At 40.7% G+C, this 20,188-nt stretch overlaps 1 protein-coding gene across 2 annotated transcripts in view; it reads left to right on the top strand.

Moving 5' to 3' along the window:
- The window catches only part of LOC122315567 (protein TIC236, chloroplastic), a 32,361-nt gene that overhangs the window by 6,592 nt on the left and 5,581 nt on the right, over positions 1 to 20,188 (top strand). For both annotated transcript variants that reach the window (XM_043131547.1, XM_043131548.1), the window contains exons 6-17: positions 670 to 810; positions 1,936 to 1,998; positions 2,227 to 2,457; positions 2,560 to 2,643; positions 9,100 to 9,257; positions 15,648 to 16,149; positions 16,974 to 17,144; positions 17,287 to 17,346; positions 17,975 to 18,097; positions 18,992 to 19,267; positions 19,788 to 19,853; positions 20,056 to 20,184. In XM_043131547.1, the coding sequence (XP_042987481.1) occupies positions 670 to 810; positions 1,936 to 1,998; positions 2,227 to 2,457; positions 2,560 to 2,643; positions 9,100 to 9,257; positions 15,648 to 16,149; positions 16,974 to 17,144; positions 17,287 to 17,346; positions 17,975 to 18,097; positions 18,992 to 19,267; positions 19,788 to 19,853; positions 20,056 to 20,184 (2,004 nt within the window). The remainder of the gene's footprint in view (positions 1 to 669; positions 811 to 1,935; positions 1,999 to 2,226; positions 2,458 to 2,559; positions 2,644 to 9,099; positions 9,258 to 15,647; positions 16,150 to 16,973; positions 17,145 to 17,286; positions 17,347 to 17,974; positions 18,098 to 18,991; positions 19,268 to 19,787; positions 19,854 to 20,055; positions 20,185 to 20,188) is intronic.

The raw sequence follows: 20,188 nt of genomic DNA on the forward strand, positions 1-20,188 counted from the left end.
GTGTTTAAACTTCCCTTTTTGAGTCCTCGGTTGGTTAATAGCTAGGTTTTAGATTATGGAATTTCCCTTGTGTGGGAGATTTAAAGATTTCATTATCTAAAAATCAGCAGGTTGGCAGAAATTTTTTGCACTATTCTTGTAAGGTAATATATATTTTTTTGCTTTTTTTTGCCTATTCCTACAATCAATAAAATCTTATTTACCAATCAAAATATATTTTTGCTTTTGATGTTGGGCTTATTTTTGGGTCCAAATTTTCTTTTAGTTTAGTGTCTCTCTTTTATATGAAGGTTAGAGAAAGGTATTTATGCAGTTCTGGAGAAGCCATAAGTGTAGTAATTTATGAGAATGTGAAGAAATTGGCTGAAAGTGGAGGAAGCTCAGGAAGATTTTCGACTGGTGCTGGGATAAAAGGCATAATGGCTCTGGGTTAACAAATAAATGGACTTACTGCTCCTCTAACCTAACCCAATTTATTTTATTGAGTTGTTGCAGACCATCTTCATACTGGTTTAATTGCTTCATATTTGTCATTATGATTGTTCCCACCTCAGGTTTCATGCTTATACCGATATATTTGATACTACTATGCAGAGTGTGAACTTTGAAAGCTAATTCCTTTCACAAGCTTGAAAGTATTATGATGTATACTTCATTTCTCTAATGCAGGACATTGCAGCAAATTTAAGTTTCCGCGGTCAACGAATATTTGTACACGATGCAAGTGGTTGGTTTGGCAGTGTTCCTTTGGAAGCATCAGGAGATTTTGGCATTCATCCCGAGGAAGGAGAATTCCATCTAATGTGCCAGGTAATTCTTGCATCTAATGTTGCTTTAGGCTCTGGCATATATATTAATACTTCGGTTAATAAATAATCAGTTTCAATATATGTGAAGTAATTTTATGAGGTGAATAATTAGATGCTGCAAATTTGTGTTGACATGAAACCGTAATGTTATGGCTTTTCGGTGGTCAATAATAGCTGCTGTAACTTGAACTTTACAATTCTTGTTCATGGTTCTGGTTTTATTTTTAGTTTTGTCTGATCTCTTCTGAAAATAAGTATTTATATCTACTGGTTTGTTGGATGTATAGATAAGATAATGGTTAGGTCCTTATGGAATAAATATGCAGCTGCTTGTGATCCCTCAGGTATTAGTTTATTAAATGTTTGTTCAATTACCTCTCTAGGGATTGTGAAAGACGTTCTACTAGAAATATTCTTAGCACACTCGACCATCTGCCCCAATCTCAAAAGGATAATTACCATGTTATATAACACAAAAAATAAGGTTTATGGGACTTTGATTCTTAGAACGTCAATTTGTATGGTGGAAACAACATTATCTAATTTGCCCACTTGCTATGCATCTATTCCTTATTCCTGTTGGTGTGGCCAACCGTATAGAGTATTTTCACAGTGATTTCTTATGGGTTGGAGTTGGTGAGAAATTCGAGTTTCATATAGTTAGCTGGCCCAAGATTTGTACTCTGGTTTATTCAAGAGGGTTGGGAGTTAGAACTTTGCTGGCATTCAATCATGCTTTGTTAGTCAAATGTCTATGGCACTTATGGTGATTGGTGGTGGAAGTTAAGTATGTTAGTAAGTGGGGTAGAGGGTGTTCTAATGAAGTGAGTGGTCCTTTGGAATTGGAGTGTGGAAAAACATAAGGAGGTCCACGTAAGTTTACTTTTTGCTTGTTTGCATGCATTCTTATGTCTGGCAGTGGATATATGGTGGATCTCTTCCTAAGCTTAAATGTCATGTTAATGATGGTATCTCTAGGTCAAGGGCCCATATCCATGAACTCGGTGATTGTAACAAAATCATACTCCCAAATCAAGGCATTGCTTGAGCTTAAAATAGCTCATTTTTCTGTCATTTTCTGATGAATATGGCATCCAACTCATAATCTGTGTACTTTTATGTTCAGGTTCCATGTGTTGAAGTAAATGCCCTGATGAAAACTTTCAAGATGAAGCCTTTATTGTTCCCGGTAAATGTGATTTGATTTTCCATCTAAAAGTGCTGATGCTTAAATATAGGGTGTATGTACTATATATCCATGGTATATGCTCTATTTTATCTTTCTCTTAATCAAACTTAAGTGCTTTGCATTTTTTGTTTTTGTGTTCTTTTTATTTTGCAAGGATTACAGGTATACTAGTTCATCCTAACCAGTCAACTTTGTTTTCATCTCCATTTCTTTCTGTATGTGCTGCAGTTGGCCGGTTCAGTTACTTCTGTATTCAACTGTCAAGGCCCACTGGATGCTCCTATATTTGTGGGAAGTGGAATGGTTTCTAGGAAGGTATCTCATTCAGTGTCTGATTTTCCTGCATCCTCTGCCTATGAAGTAATGTTGAAAAGCAAAGAAGCTGGTGCAGTGGCAGCTTTTGACCGTGTTCCGTTTTCATATTTATCGGCCAATTTCACTTTTAACACTGATAATTGTGTAAGTAATGTCAGGGACAGTAAGCGAATTTACAAAAGAGTGGTAACTTCTTATCTATGCAAGTATGATAATAGATCCTGTAAATTTCTTCACATATGATAGGTTGCTGACTTGTATGGAATTAGAGCTAGCCTCGTGGATGGAGGTGAAATTCGAGGGGCAGGGAATGCATGGATTTGCCCAGAGGTATTTGATTGCTTATGAAATAGCCTACTTGTTAATTCATGCATTTATTAATTAACAAGTACAAATACTTGTCAATTTTTTTGATCGGTAATATAGTAATCAGCAGTAACTACCTATAAAAAAAAAAAAAAGTAATCAGCAGTAACTTGTCTATTAACAAGTCTGATAATAGATCTTTTAAAAATCCATGTATTTGTTCAAAAAGTACAATTTGATATTTCTTATCAAGAAACAGCCTATTGTGCTTGTTTATGAATTAACAAAGGCATGGATTTGCAGTAACTTTCACCAATTGATGAGGTGTAGAGACTTAACTGTTTTGCCATCGAGGATGATTTTTAGTTAGTGTGATTATTACGTCGACGAGGTTCGTGATGGGCTTCATTAAAGAGTTCGTGATTGAAACCAAGTTATTTTCTGTTGTGAGAGAAGGTGGCTTGATCCGCATCACAGAGAGAGGAAGGAGGTTCAAGCAGGAGTTACTGCTCGGACTGGGAATTGCGCAATGGTTAGGGGGAGCACTGGAGGGGTGTGCGACAGATAAAAGAGAAGATTTTTATTTATCGAGGAGGGAGGGATACCGGAGTTTTATCGTTTAGAGATGTTCGAACAGTCGTGGTCGTTTCGTGAAGGCGGTGGTTTACGGTGAAGGGGGACGAAACAGTTCTATTTTTATCCCTGAAGAGGAGGGAGGTCGTGGTTGGTGTAGATTGCGTGAGGCGCTGAGGGAGAGTTTCCAGGTGGTAAGAAGCAGCCATGGCACAGTCACAGGAGGAGATAAGGGGAAGTCTTACAAAGAAGCTTTGACGACGGAAGGGATGCATGTGGAGCCATCTGGTTTCGGCGGGGGTGCTGTGCATCGAGCCCCTCGAGGTCAGTCTAGGGAGAGAGAGGGTGGAGGAGATGTGAGGGAGACGTTGACACTGGTACGAGATTTGCAGGTACAATTGAGGAAGTTGCAGGGGGAGGTGTGTATTGTGAGGGAGGTGGTCGAGTCTTTTAAGTTAAGGGATGAAACGGTGAGTTTCAGGGGTAGAAATCAGGCCTTTCAGAGGCCAGGGGATTCGGGCTCTGGATTTGGGCTGGGTAAGCCCATGGCCCGTACCAATATAAAAAGGGGAGATAAGGAATCGGGCTGGGCTGTTACAAAGTCCATCGACCATAACAGAAGGTTTCCTGGGAAGGAAACAATTAGGCCCTCGGTTTGGGCTGGACCTGGGCCCAGTTTCAACTCAAAGAACCCGGTCCGTCAGGAATGGAAGGCACGGGTTAGGAGATGGGAATCGGATCGGGGGTCCGGAGCAGAGGGGGGTCCTCCTCCGTTTGAGTCGTTGTCGCAACGGCAACAGAACCTGCCGTCTGACCAACAGACGGCGTCGACGGTGGTACTCTCTCTGACAGAACATTCCGTCCTACCAAATGATGCAAAAAACCATGCTCTGATGAGCCCAAAACGGACAATAGATCTACAAACAACGCCGATGGTGATACTCCCACCAACAGACGACGCCGAAGGTGGTATTCCCACCAATATAAAGCTTCTGGAACAGACCACGCCGACAAATCCCTTGGTGGTGCTTTCTCTACCACCAAGTGTTTGTTTCCCCCTAGAGAGTGAACAGAACCTGTTGATGGGACAAGGGGAAGAAGATGGTGGCCCGGTGAGACCCTCAGGGGTGAACAATGACATAGTGGTGGTGGAAAACAGTGATGAAGGAGAAGCAGAGGATTCGGCCAGTGATCTTTTTCTACTTGACGAAGAGAGTCCACACAGGCTCTTACAGGGGATTAATGATCATGGAGGGGAAATTGGTTTAGTGATTGGAGAAGTGAACATGGAGGGGCAGAAGGAGTTTAGGGTGCAGAACCCAATACCTCTGAATTGTATGTATCCAAATCCATCCAGCGTATCAAATTGGGTGTTCCAAACAGTGAATGACATTAAGGATATGGTGGGACTAAAGTGTGAAGGTTATAAGGAGCAATTCATGGCATTACTTACCGCTATTGAAAGCGGGTCACCAACAACAAAGGAAAATTGGGTCCAAGAAACAACGATAACTCAATAGGCTAACATGGTCCATGAATTCTGAAGGTAGCTCAAGTAGGGATCGGTCCAAAGGGAAGGGGCTAGCTTCTTCCAATAAATGAAACCAAAAATTCTCTCATGGAATGTCCGTGGACCAAACGATGCCAGTAAGCGTCTTCAAGTAAGAAACTTACTACGTGGGTGGAAGGCGGACATTGTTTGTTTACAGGAGACGAAGTTGAAAACGGTCACTACAAAAATAATACGAAGTATATGGAGTTGTGTTCATGTCAATTGGGTGTATTTGGCAGCTAATGGGGCCTCAGGAGGAGTGTTGGTGATGTGGGACCAACGGGTGGTGGAGAAGCTGGAGGAGTTCGTCGGGCTGTTTACAGTAACATGTTCTTTTAGGAGTGTGATCGATGGGTATATGTGGGCCTTTGCAGGTGTATATGGCCCTAATACAGATAGAGACCGTAGATTACTGTGGGATGAACTAGCTGGGCTACATAGCTGGTGGGATCTCCCTTGGTGCATTGGTGGTGATTTTAATGTAACAAGATTCACAAGCGAGTGTTTTGGAAACAGAAGAATGTGCCCAGCATGTCTGATTTCTCGTAATGCATTTTTGAGTTGAACCTAGTGGACCTTCCATTGGCGGGGGGTATATACACATGGGCTAATAATCATTCGTGGTCCAGATTAGATAGATTCTTAATCTTCCCGGAGTGGGAAATTCATTATCCAGAAGTGTGGCAAAAGAGATTGCCCCGTTTGTGCTCGGACCATTGGCCCATTATGTTGGATTGTGGAGGGATTCAAAGAAGGCGTCAGCATTTTAAGTTTGAAAACATGTGGCTGAAAGCAGAAGGCTTTGTGGATAGGTTCGGACAATGGTGGACTTTATACCAGATACAGGGTACGCCAAGTTTTATTTTTGCTGGAAAACTAAAGGCTCTAAAGCAAGATTTAAAGCTTTGGAACATACGGTCCTTTGGTAATATTGGGGAACTTAAGAAAATCATGCAAAGGGAGATACACGAGCTAGAAATGTTACAAGAGTCAAGGCCTTTGAATCCGGAGGAATTAGCTCAAAAGTTAGCATTGGTCGCAGAGCTCAAGAGGACCATCCTACTAGAAAAGATTTCGTGGAGGCAGAGGTCTAGAGCGTTATGGTTGAAGGAAGGTGATCGTGGCACAAAGTTTTTTCACAAGATAGCTAATTCTCACAGGAGATCCAACAACATTGAGATGCTGAAGATTGGTGGGGGCAGATTGCAAGGATGTACAGGTGATTAATAATCATGTGGTTAGTTTTTTTGAACAGCTTCTCTCTGGGCAAGAGGGGTGGAGGCCTAAGCTAGAGGGGTTGGCTTTTGATTCCATTGGGTCTTTGGAAGCCAATCGTCTAGAGAGGTCGTTTGAAGAGGAGGAGGTGCTAGAAGTGGTAAGGAAAATGGCTAAAGACAAGGCTCCGGGTCCTGATGGTTTCTCTATGGGATTCTTCCAAACTTGTTGGGAGGTCTTAAAAGATGACCTTATGAAGGTATTCCAAGAGTTTCATTCGTTTGGAAAGTTTGAGAAAAGCTTAAATGCTACTTTTCTAGCCTTGATACCAAAAAGGGTGGGGGTAGAGGACATTAAGGAGTTTCGACCCATTAGTCTAGTTAATGGGGTCTACAAGATTCTTTCCAAGGTACTTGCAAATTGCCTTAGTGAGCCCATAGGAAAGATAATCTCAAAGCCCCAAAATGCTTTTGTAAAGGATAGACAAATTTTAGACGCAGTGCTCATTGCTAATGCATGCCTGGACAGTAGAATGAAAGCGGGTTATCCGGGGATTATATGCAAGTTAGACATGGAAAAGGCGTACGATCATCTTAACTGGGACTTTCTTATTGACATTTTGGGGAAGTGTGGTTTTGGGGAGAGATGGCGATCTTGGATCCGATGGTGTATTTCTACGGTGAAATTCTCAGTCCTAATAAACGGAAGCCCAACTGGATTCTTCAATAGCACAAGAGGTCTAAAACAAGGAGATCCGTTGTCTCCGTTACTCTTTGTTATTGTGATGGAGGCTTTGAGCAGAATGTTCTCAGTTTTGGTTGCAAATGGGCATATGACTGGCTTTTTGATTGGACCCTCCAAAGGGGGTAGTATTAACATTTCTCACTTGTTGTTTGCAGATGACACCCTCATTTTTTGTGAGGCGAATCAATCCCAGGTTCGAGTTTTGAAGGCACTCCTACTTTGCTTTGAGGTAGTTTCAGGTTTGAAAGTGAATCTGGACAAATCAGAGATGGTGCCTATTGGTGGTGTTCAGCGTTTAAGACAGTTGGCTAATACTCTGGGGTGTAAGACTACTGCACTCTCTATGACGTATCTAGGCCTACCATTGGGGGGCCCCTCGAGAGCAGTTGCGCTTTGGGATACAGTGATTGAGAAGGTCGAGCGATGATTAGCAAGCTGGAAGAGAATGTACCTTTCAAAAGGGGGTAGGATTACGCTAATTAAGAATACTCTTTCTAACCTACCAGCATACTTTCTGTCCCTATTTCCTGTTCCAGCAAGGGTGGTACTTCGCATTGAGAAATCACAACGGGACTTCTTGTGGGGTGGAATAGGAGAGGAGTTCAAGTTTCATCTAGTCATATGGGAATGGGTGTGTAGGCCTATCTCGAATGGGGGATTGGGCATTAGAAAGTTGAAAATCTTTAATTGGGCGTTATTTGGAAAGTGGTTATGGAGATATCATAGAGAACCAGAAGCTCTCTGGAAGTTGGTGATTGAAAGTAAGTATGGGGGATTATGGGCTGGGTGGTGTACTAAGTAAGTGCGAGGGGCGCATGGTGTGGGATTGTGGAAACACATCAAACATGGATGGGAGGTTTTCTCTCAATACACGAGGCTTCGTTTAGGAGAGGGGAACAAGATCAAATTCTGGTACGACACTTGGTGTGGTACCTGTGCTTTTAAGGATTTATTCCCAACATTATTCTCGGTTGCAAGTGATAAAGAAGCATCAGTCGCGAAAGTCATGGTGGTAATGGGAGAGCAAATCCAGTGGAACATCAGTTTTAACAGGGTGGCACACGATTGTGAAATGGATAGTTTTGAAGCCTTTTTCAGTCTCCTTTATTCAAACAAACCAAGCAACCAGTTTCTAGACTTGCTGTGGTGGGTACCATCAATAAAAGGCCTGTTTTCGGTCCGCACTTTTTATAAGGCTCTAGCACAAGAGCAACCATCTCAATTTCCTTGGAAAAGGCTTTGGAAACACAAGGCGCCTCTCAAAGCGGCTTTCTTTGTGTGGACCACTTCCTTGGGCAAGATCCTCACAACGGACAATTTGAGAAAACGAAGGGTGATCATCATGGATTGGTGTTGTATGTGCAGGAAGGGGGGTGAATCCGTGGACCATCTGTTACTACATTGTGAGTTTGCTCGAGGGTTATGGAATGAGGTTTTCTGTCGATTAGACTTGGGTTGGGTTATGCCGGAAACAGTAGTGGTGGTCCTTGCTAGTTGGACAGGTCTAAGAGGCAACAACCAGATTAAGGCAATTTGGAAGATGATTCCGATATGCATTACGTGGTGCGTGTGGCAGGAGCGCAATGAACGGACATTCGAGGATAAAGAGAGATCGATGGAGGAGTTGAAAGTTTTCTCTTTTAGAACTCTTTATACTTGGGCTATTGCTGTTAGTTTTAATGGCCAAAATTTACATGACTTCCTTATCTCTACTGTTCCTATGTAGTTTAGGACATTCTTTGTACTGAATGTGGCTTTTTGCCTATTCTTTTATTAATATACTTTATTACTTCTCTAAAAAAAAACTGTTTCGCCTCAGTCAGCTGCTTTCCCTATCCATTGATTGATTTTATTTATTTGCCATTACTTCTGATTGTCATATTTGGTCGGTAAGCCAACTCATTTTTCCCTTTAATGGGTTTCAAAAGAGGATCTTCTCTAGAGTTTTATCGTGATCCAATCTGTATTGTCCCGGATTGATTATAAGAAAGGTGGTGAAAGGGACCCCAAATAGCTTGGGAAGGAGTTCATCCTTTATAATGATTTTAAGTAGCTCCCATTATGACAGTGAACCCTTTTTAGTCCCATTTTGGATGGAAGTCATTTCTTGATAGTCCTACTAGACATGGGTGTAAAGTAACTTGTCTTAACTTTAGTCAAGTCACCTGACTAGTTATTGGGAAATTGTTGTTTGGAATCTGTGGTGATTATTCACTTTACTCTTGAGTTTTTTTTTCCTTTAATTAAGTTTATTTCTTATTTTTATTTTTTTTGATATCCTTGGGTGTCCGGGCCAGCTTACGCGCACCTCGACTAATCCCAAGGGGCCCTGAAGTTAATGGCCAGGTAAACCTCCAGTTTATTTCTTTTTGATGTAGAATACTCTGTTTTTGCAGGGTGAGGTGGATGATGCAGCAATAGATGTGAATTTCTCTGGAAATATGTCCTTTGACAATATCATGCACCGTTATATACCTGGGTATCTTCACCTGATGCCACTCAAATTAGGGGATTTAAATGGAGAAACGAAATTGTCTGGATCTCTTTTGAGACCGTAAGATTCTTAAGACTTTAATTTTTTGTTGATTAAATTTTTCCCATGCCGTTTTTCTTTAAAACAAATCATGTGCTGTTGCCCATAAGTTATATCCACTTAGTTTTTAAGCCAAACTGTAACTCGGTTCCTCTAAATTTGGGATTTTTGTCAAGTTGGTTCTAATAATTTCAAATTTAGCAACGCCAACCAGAGAGTTTGGAATCAGTCAGTCTGATTTTTTTGTCATTTTCCCTTAAATTACTGCCTTTAAATGTGTTTTTCATTCCCATCTTTTTGCTTTATCTCCCCATGTAAGCCCAACTTCCACTCTTTCACTTACCGACCAGTTTGACCCATAACCAAATCATGCCCTCTCCACCTCCAACACCACCCTAACTCTCCAAGGCCAGAGGATATGCTTCTTCAAGTATGGCTCTTGGTGCCGCTGAGGCAATATGTGGGTGATCTCCATCTTTGCAATTGTTCACATTGTTGCCTTCTGTGCCACCATGTTTGTCAGCAATTGTGAGGGGTTTCTGTGTTTGGTTGTTTGTGGGTTTGAGAAGCGAATAGCAGATGGAAAAATTAAGAGAAATGATAGGTTTGGTGTTTCAAGTCTGATTTCAATGCAGTTGGAGTAATTACAAAGAAAAAGGGAAAAAAGAACAAAAGGAGAGCACGGGGAAGGGAGGAGTTGATATGGGGTAAGATGACAAGTGAGGGCCCCGCCCGGGGGGGTAGAGCAGACAAGATTTGGGAGGATTAGCTCTGGGTAAGAGAGTTTAAATAAAATAATTACAGAGAAGCAGTAATGGGTCATTTTTTACAGGTGCTATTACTACATCTATTTCTTCACTTTAATCTATGTATTTGGTCATTTATTTCATTGACCTAGTTCAAATTGGGAAGGATTGAGAGAGGTGTTCTTGTGTTGGACTTCTTGAAGTTTCAGTTTCATTGGCCCCCCCCCCCCCTTCTTTTCCGTACACTTTCCTTTCCATACACTTTTCTTCTTCGATGGTGATTGTGGGCTCTTGACTATGCGATTTTGCTCATATGGGAACAAAATGGGTATGTCGAAAGCTGTTGTTATTGTATCAAAGTCTTTTGAGGTGTTAAGGGATGGCCGTTGGGTGTTCCTTACCGAAAGAGGGTGGAAGTTTGTTAAAAACATATGCTTGGAGTTGGCCATGATACGTTGGTTCACCAAATCTTTGGAAGATTGTTTGAAGGTTGGGAAAGAGGAATTCTATACAGCCCTCTGAGAGGGTGATAGGGGGCTTCATAGCGCAGAGGTGTTCAAACTCCCAAGACGCATTCATGGCTTTGGTAGAGTACAAAAGGGGTGGTTGCCAAAACTGCATTTTTATACCTGAGGACAGAGATGGTAGGGGATGGAAGGTGATAGGGGCTTCATAGCACAGAGGTGTTCAAACTCCCAAGGCACCTTCATGGCTCTGGTAGAGTACAAAAGGGGTGGTTGTCAAAAATGCATTTTTATACTTGAGGACAGAGACGGTAGGGGATGGAGGGAGCTGGCGGAGGTGTTGAGGGAGGCTGGAAGAGAGGGTCGCATTATTGGGTCAGCACCGCTAGCAACGACGGTTGCTTATTTTGCACGGTCGTACATGGAGGCTCTTCAACAACAGAGGGTCTTGGACTATTCTTGTGAACTTGCTAGGCTAGGCACAGTTTTTGACGCTTCGGCTCGATTGAGAGGAGTTGTCGCCGTTTTTGTAGGGGCTATGAACCTTGAGGGTGGTGGTAGGTGAGCTGTCAGTCTAAATAAGGATATGGTGCTTCGAGCATTGAGTGATGTACAAAGGCAGCTGAATGAGTTGCAATTGAATATAAACTTAAAGTGGTTGAAACGGTGCGTTGAGGAGGAAGAAAGGTTAGGGGTGGGCTTGAGTTTGGGAGACGGGCCAAGTGAAGGTAACCGTAGGGGGCCCTTTTCATTAGATCATGCCTCTTTACCCCTCAACATGGGAGTTGTGGGCTTTGCTGGACCGAACGTGCAATGGGTCTCAGCAGGTGGGCCACATGATTAGGCTCAAGCCCACAAACCAATATGGTTTGGGGATTCTAGCGAAGCCCGTGCGGTGAATTAGGCCAAGGGAGGACCATGGGCCTTCGACCGGCGGGAGCATATTTTCCTTGCTGAAAATTGCACCGTCAACGCTTCAATAGGCTGAGGAGCCCTCAACGGAGCTGCAGATGGTGAAAGAGACGGCAAGAGAGGTGACATCGAAGGCCTTTGCAACGGTCTCCTCTGTACCAGAGAGCGCTGATGAGCACCTGCGTGCTGTTTCTCAGGTGTATCTGAGCCAAATCACGCCGACCAGTGACGAGACAGAGGTTGCCACCACTTCGAAGATGGCATCCTCTTCGGCGAAGGGTATGCAACAAAGGGATGATACGGATGATACACGAGACCTATATTTAGAGGAAACAAGGGATGTGGTTGTAGATTTAGGGTCTTCTAAGAGCCTTATATCGATACAAGATCCCTTAGAATGGGAAGATGGGATGTTTTTTGAGGAGGGTGAGCTAAGGATGCCGCTGGTTTTGCAGTGGACTAACAGGGAGGGGGAACCCTTCCCTCTAAACTGTATGCATCCAATTCAGTTTAATGCTACAAGTTGGGTTTTGTAGAAGGTAAAGGAAATTCAATTTTGTGTAGGGATGGAGTGTGTAGGTTTTGGGGAGCAATTGATGGCACTGCTTATAGCCATTGAAGCTGGTCATGGTGATCCTAAAAAATCAGTTTTATGTAGGCCTTCGCTGGTATCTATGGGCCAAACTTGGACAACAATAGAAGTATGTTATGAGAAGAACTAGCCAGAGCTTATAGCTGGTGGGAACTATCATGGTGCATAGGTGGTCACTTTAATGTCGTAAGGTTTTCAAGTGAACGCTCAAGAGATAGTAAAATGCGACCAGCAATGACAGAGTTTTCTAAATTTACGTTTGACTTGAATCTGGTGGACATCCCTCTCTTGGGAGGGGCATTCACGTGGTCAAATAATCATACATGGTCTAAATTGGATAGATTTTTAGTGTCCTTGGATTGAGAATCTCATTATTCAGAAGTATGTCAAAGGAGGTTGTCTTGTCTGTGCTCGGATTGTTTTCCTATTTTGCTTGATTGTGGGTGTATCCAAGGAGGGGAGTAGATATTTCAAATTCGAAAATATGTGGTTGAAGACTCAAGGTTTTGTGGATAGGGTTCAAAGGGTGGTCCTCATATCAGATTGACAGAACTCCTAGTTTCATTCTTACAGGTAAATTAAAAGCTCTAAAAAGTGACTTGAAGATTTGGAGAACACAGTCTTTTGGAAACATAGGGGAACGAAAGAAGTCTATACTGGAAGATCTCCAGGAGCTAGAGAGGACACAGGATGGCCGGGTTATGTCCTTGGAAAAAATATCTCGAAAGTCAGAGGCGGTTACTGAATTAGAGAGGGTCATCATGCTGGAAGAGATCTCGTGGTGCCAAAAATCCAGAGCTATGTGGTTGAAAGAAGGGGATCGAAGTACAAAATTTTTTCATAGAGTAGCCAACTCTCACAGGAGAATCAACACTATAGAGATGCTAAATATAAAGGGTGCAGCATGTACTGAGGTCCCTGTAATTAAAGATCATGTTGTTGGTTTTTTTGAATAGTTGCTTACTGAACAAATGGGTTGGCGGCCCAAGCTTGATGGTCTGACTTTTGATTCTATAGACAGACAAGATACCTCGAGGTTGGAGAGGCCTTTCGAGGAGATGGAGATTCATGATGTGATGAGGAAAATGGCCAAAGACAAAGCACCTGGGCCGGATGGTTTTTCTGTGGGCTTTTTTCAAACTTGTTGGGAAGTGGTGAAAGGGGACTTAATGAAGGTGTTTTAGGAGCTGTTCATGGCGGGAAAGTTTGAAAAAAGTCTCAACGCCACTTTTATAGCTTTAATTCCTAAGAAGCTTGGAGTGTCGGATGTCAAAGATTTTCGGCCCCATTAGTCTTATAAGTGGGGTGGGGTGTATAAGATCATCTCTGAGGTGCTTGCAAACCAACTAGGGGAGGTGTTGGGGAAGATTATGACAAAACTCCAAAACACATTTGTATAAGGAAGGCAAATCCTTGATTCAGTCCTCATTGCCAATGAGTGTTTAGATAGCAGGAAAAAGTATGGTAAATTAGGGATCCTATTTAAATTAGATATGGAGAAGGCATATGATCATGTTAATTGGGTTTCCTACTCTACTTGCGTGGGAGGTATGGTTTTGGGAATAGATGGTGCTCGCAGATTAGATGGTGCATATCAACGGCGAGATTCTCTATGTTGGTAAATGGTAGTCCAATTGGTTTTTTCAATAGTTTGCGACGTCTGAGACAAGGGGATCCACTATTCCCATTCCTTTTTTGTTATTATTGTGGAGGCATCGAGCAGAATGACTTTGGCATTGGTTTGCAGTGGTTTCATGGAGGGATTTTCTGTTGGTGACCCCACTAGGGGTATTATTAACATTTCTCATTTATTACTTGCATATGATATGCTTATATTCTATGAGGCAAAACAAAACCAATCTACTTTGTTTTGATGCGGCATCGGGCTTGAAAGTAAACCTTCAAAAATCTGAATTGGTGCTAGTCGGAAATGTTCGTAATATCAGACAATTGGCTAACACTTTAGGATACAAGGTGGCTGCCTTACCTATGACTTATCTGGTTCTACCGTTGGGGGTTGCCTCAAGGACGGTAACAATATGGGATATAGTGATACAAAAGATCATGTGTCGACTGGCTGGTTGGAAGAGACTGTATTTGTCGAAAGGAGCCAGGATCACCTTAATCAAAAGTACTCTCTAATCTATCAACATACTTTTTATCTATATTCCCAATTCCAGCATGTGTGGCAAGCCGGATTGAGAAATTGTTTAGGGACTTCCTTTGGAGTGGCATGGGGTATGGCTTTAAATTCCACCTAATCAAATGGACTAAGGTATGTTCTCCCATTCCCAAGGGAGGGGTGGCTATTAGAAATCTGAAGATTTTCAATAGGTCATTACTTGGGAAATGATTGTGGTGTTATAACATGGAACCGAAAGCTCTATGGAAGTTGGTGATTGATAATAAATATGGAAGTGTGTGGATGTGGAAGCATATTAGTTGGGGATGGGAGGTGTTCTCTCATCACACTAAACTGGTGTTGGGAGATGGTTCTAGAATAAAATTCTGAAGCGACATTTGGTGTGGAAATAATACACTCAAAGATTTATTTCCTTCAATATTCAGGATGGCATGTGAGAAAGAAGCTTCAGTGGCTGATTTTATGGTGATAGTTGGGGATCAAATATAGTGGAACATAATCTTCAGTAGGGTGGCTCAAGACTGGGAGGTTGGTAGTTTTGAGGAATTCTTTCGACTTTTGTATTCTGTGAGACCGAGCATCAAAGGAAACGATAAGTTGTGGTGGGTGTCGGCAAGTAAAGGCACATTCTCGGTTTGATCGTTCTATAAGTCTCTCGCACAGGTGCTGAACACTCAATTTCCATTGAAGAGGACCTGGCGTAATATGGCGCCTCCCAAAGCTACTTTCTTTACATGGACAGCTTCATTGGGAAAGATCTTGACGACGGATAATTTGCGAAGACGTGGGGTGACCATAATAAACTGGTGCTCCATGTGCAAGAAGAGCGGTGAAACTGTGGATCATCTTCTATTGCATTGTGAGGTTGCTAGAGCATTATGGGTTTAGGTGTTCAGCATATTAGAGGTAGCGTGGGTTATGCTTGCCACAATGGAGGCACTTTTGGCTTGTTGGACAAATCTATGAGGTATTCCACAAATTAAAGCCGTGTGGAAGATGATCCCTACTTGCATTCTATGGTGCTTATGGCAAGAGCAGAATGATAGGACGTTTGAAGACAAGGAGCGATCTTTTGAGGATCTTAGATCTTTTTTTGTTGTTATTCATATGGGCCATAGCTATAGACTTTAATGGTCTAGGCCTACATGATTTTCTTTCTTTTTCTCCTTAAATAGTTTTCTCTCTTGTGTACATGGGCTATGCCTATTATTTTAATACAATCGTTTACTTATTAAAAAAAAAAAAAGGATTGAGAGAGTGCATCTTTCTTCCCCCCCCCCCCCCCCCCCCCCCCCCCCCCAAAAAAAAAGAAGAAGAAGAAGAAGAAGAAGAAGCAAATCTTGGTTTTTCGTTTCCCTTGTGCTAGTGGGGGAATTTGACAAGAAAACCAAATTGATGATGCACCCTGACATTTTTAAAATTGAAATTGCAGTCATCAAATTAATGACAAATTTAAACACAGAGGTACCAAATTTTAGCTTACCTAATGTTTACATTTTATGGATGTTGATAATGCTTCAGGTTGGCTTGTTCATCGTTATTTTTTTAATGCAGGAGGTTTGACATTAAATGGGTTGCTCCAACGGCTGAAGGTTCCTTCAGTGATGCTCGAGGACATATCATAATTTCACATAACTACATCAAAATTGATTCTTCATCTGTTGCTTTTGACTTGTTCACAAATATTCAGACATCCTATCTTGATGAATACTGGCTCAACAGAAAAGAGTTTCATGCAAATAGTGTCATGCCATTTAGTATTGATGGGGTTGAGTTAGATTTACGCATGCGTGGTTTTGAGTTTTTCAGTTTACTATCTTCTTATAATTTTGACTCTCCAAGACCCATGCATTTGAAAGCAACCGGAAAGATTAAGTTTCAGGGAAAGGTTTTCAAGTCTAGTAGTATTACAAATATGCAACCTGTGGAAATGCAAGATAATGGAAAAACAGATAGTCTTGTTGGTGACATTTTAATTTCTGGTCTCAAGCTGAATCAGCTGATTCTAGCACCTCAGTTGGCGGGACAGTTGAGCATGTCACACGGGTGTATCAAGGTAATGTAAAAAAAAAAAAATAGAGAGAGAGAGAGAGACTTTTACACAAATTTTTTCTTTTCAGAAATTGAGCCTCACATATTAGTTTTATTGGTTGAAATATGTTATATCGCTTGGGTTACTTACACCAGTAATGTATCATAAACAGGTTTATCTTCTGAAAGAGGTTCTTGACTTTCTGTATGAAATTAATAGCTATTTAACTGTGAAAGTTGTGTGGTTTTGCGGTATATCACAAGGGACATGTGAAAGTTGTGTGGTTTTGCGGTATATCACAAGGGACATCGAAAGCCCCAAGGAATCAAATAGTTATGTTCTTTTGCGGGTGGCATGGCACTGCCTGTGTTAACAGATGGTGGGATGTCAAGTAGCCCGTAATAGCACTATTTTGATCATGTTTGTGCTACTGGTTTGTTATTGTCACACCATTATCATGGACACTTGAGTATCTTCAGAATCCAAACATTTTTCCATATAATTTTCCTTTTGATGTACAAATGTTAATTTTTTGTATTGGTAAGATTTATCTCCTTGTGGAGAAAAAGGCAGAAGAAGCACTGCTTATATGCCACTGTTTTGTGACTACATGACCGATTCACTATGAAATTTGTTCTAGGTAGACTCATCTGTTAATTTGTTTATATGCTAATTTGCTAGTGTGAGAGGTCAGGTATGATCAGTCACAAATATATGCTAATTTGCTAGTGTGTCACGCATGGTTGGAAAAAAAAATATTACTTATAAAAAAAACCTATTTTTGTTTGTTTTTGCGCTGCTCTTCTTGCTAAGTCATACTGAAATCTTAACTCTATCTGGCAATACAGTTGGATGCCTCAGGTAGGCCAGATGAAAGCCTTGCAGTGGAGGTTGTAGGGCCACTGCAGCGTGGTAGTGAAATTAATTCCCAAAATGGAAAATTACTGTCTTTTTCCCTTCAAAAAGGACAACTGAGAGCCAATGTTTGTTTCCAACCACTTCATTCTGCTAACTTGGAGGTGCCTCTACTTTTTGTTATTTCTATAGCAATTTAATTTATTTCCGTTTTCCAAGCTATTAGCTTTGCTTGTATATAAGAGCAACAATAGTATGAGAATATGAGTTATTTCTTTTTCATGACTTTGTGTGAGCTGTTTGTAGGTACGGAATCTGCCGCTTGATGAATTGGAGTTGGCTTCACTACGGGGAACAATTCAAAGAGTAAGTTGTCCCCTTTATCTCTTGATTTTATTTTTATTCTTTATGTCTAAAGCTTTATTGGACTTATCAAAAAAATTATTCTCTATGTCAAATGCTGTTCTTTTATCGTCTTTAATGTGCATCGGATCATAATGAGGTGGGTTTACCAGTCAAAAATATTCCTATTCAAGATCGTATAACATTTTATCTTAAAATTTTTTGGATAGAAAATATTGAGAATTGCAGGAGTGTCCAATGTTGTTCTCTGTATAAAAAAGGGAACTTATTAATATCTTCATGTATAAAATAAAGAAAATTGTGGAAGGCTTTCTTAGTTTCTTGTTTGGAACACAGTCATTAATCCTTATTCCTTGGTGACTTATCAAAAAAACAACTCCTTGGTGATTATGGGGAACCAGTTATTGTTTTTCTTGGAATCTAATATTTACTCCTAATTTTATGTGAAATTCACTGGGAGTTTTTATTTTTTATTTTTTTTGAAGTTTTGAGATTCTGGTAGTTATCAATGGTGGTGGTGTTTTATCTTCTTTCCACGCGCTATTATAGATGAAAATTTTAATTAACTCTGTCAATAGCAATTTGAATTTGAAATTGTTACTCAGCCAGTAGCTGGTTGTTTACTTTTCAGGCAGAAATTCAGCTTAATCTTCAGAAAAGAAGAGGTCATGGAGTATTATCTGTGCTTCGGCCAAAATTCAGTGGTGTGCTAGGAGAAGCCCTAGATGTGGCTGCTAGATGGAGTGGGGATGTTGTGAGTACTTGAGCTATAGCTCTTACCTTGAATCTTCCTCTTGATCTTTTGTTATTGCAATAGATGATGATAGTAATTCTATATTGTCATTGTGCTGTAATAAGCTGGATACATTGTTGGTTCACTTCCTAATGGCTTTAGCTTCTTCTCCAACTATTATCATGTAAAAAGTCTGGGATATCTTATTTTGTAGGATTTACCTTAATCACCTTTAACCCCATCCAAATGCAAATATGATAATACGGATGAAAATTAAAATAGAGAAACTGTTTAGAGGTGAAACAATACATCAAAATTTGATGTCCACCTGTTTTTAAATATCTATCCTACAAAGTAAACAAGCTAAGGAAGTAATCTGTTGTTCACGTAGTTGATATCAGATGTCTGTCCAATTTCAAATCTTAAGCTTCAAAAGTAGGCCTAGATTGCATTGGTTGGTAAGATTTTGCATTCTACACCATGATGCCAATGATTGTTTTTCCTTGCTGTTATATTTTCGGTTTGTAGACAACTCTTCTGAGATTTCCTTCCAAAAGTAATGCATGCTATGTTTTTTTGTCTTGAGCTCTGTAGATATCTTTAATGCTGTGTCAAAATCATCCTAGATTATGTAACTCAAGGAGTAATCGTTCCATTTATAAACAATTTTCAGGAACTCTTGTTTTTCCAAAAATAAAATTGCTTATTAGTATTGTCTTACAATAATGACATTGGAAGATGATACATTACTCTTATAACACTGATGATAAAATTGTTCCGGAACAAAGTTAGGGTTGCAAAGTAACTATGTCGAATCATGTTCATTTGTTATGAGCGTTAGTTCCTTTAGAATTAATTTATTTGTGTATATATGGCAGTATGAATGACCTGTCTAATATTGTACTGGTTGATTAGATCACTGTTGAGAAAACTGTTCTAGAACTAAGTAACAGCCGTTACGAGCTTCAAGGTGAATATGTTTTGCCTGGTACCCGAGACCGTACCCCTGCTGGCAAGGAAGGGGGTGGCTTGCTGAAAAGGGCAATGGCTGGGCATCTGGGTAGTGTCATATCTTCTATGGGAAGATGGAGAATGAGACTCGAAGTCCCTACAGCTGAGGTTGCTGAGGTGCTTCCACTTGCCAGACTTCTTTCTCGAATCACAGATCCTGCTGTTCGTTCCAGATCAAAGGTTGTATTCTACTTAAATGTGTTGTAATTGAATACATATAATAATAATTATCTGCACATAGGTTAACCATATATGGTTGCTTGAGTTCGACTTCCAGGTTTCTGAGCTTTGATGTTGGCACAAAGCATTAAATGTTGTTATCTTACAGAGCATGGCTGACTATTGTTATTCTCCATCATTTGGATCTATTTCAATGTCCTCTGTTCTGCAGCACAACCTTCCTCCATAAGTGGAAGTATCAAATGAACAAAACATTGGTCACCCTTCCATAACATAGCAGAACTAATGTTTAGCACTGTGTTTGAGATTATTTGCTCTGAGGTTGTGGATGCAAATTGGGATGTATGATGCTAATTGCTTACTGATTCTTTTCCTAATATGCAACTAGATCTACTATGTTTTTAAAGTGTTTAATATCCTTCACTATTACAAATGTGATTTTGCTTGTTATAAATCATAACTCTTCAGTATTAAAAAGAAGGGAATTCTGACTATGCATGTTTATGGCGTCTGCATGCAGGACCTTTTTATACAGAGTTTGCAGTCAGTGGGATTATATGCTGAAAATATTCAAGGACTGCTTGAGGTACTCCATGTGACTTCTTATCCAAAGCTGCATTATTGATGCTCTGGCTTGGTTCTCACAAAACCAGATAGACTTTGTTTCTATTGTTCTCCTGTTGAATTCTTTTCTATTGCTCGCCTCATTAGAAATAGGATGAATGGTGTAGAGGATACCCAAGACTCAAGGTTTCACGTTTTCATTATATCGTCTGTACAATATTCAGGTTATGCGGGGGCATTACACTTGCAATGAAGTTATTCTTGAAGATGTAAGTCTTCCTGGTTTGGCTGAACTTAAGGGTCGCTGGCATGGGTCTCTTGATGCAAGTGGAGGAGGCAATGGAGACACAATGGTAG

The sequence above is a fragment of the Carya illinoinensis genome, chromosome 7, assembly GCF_018687715.1.
Source record: "Carya illinoinensis cultivar Pawnee chromosome 7, C.illinoinensisPawnee_v1, whole genome shotgun sequence".
Classification (NCBI taxonomy): Eukaryota; Viridiplantae; Streptophyta; class Magnoliopsida; order Fagales; family Juglandaceae; genus Carya; species Carya illinoinensis.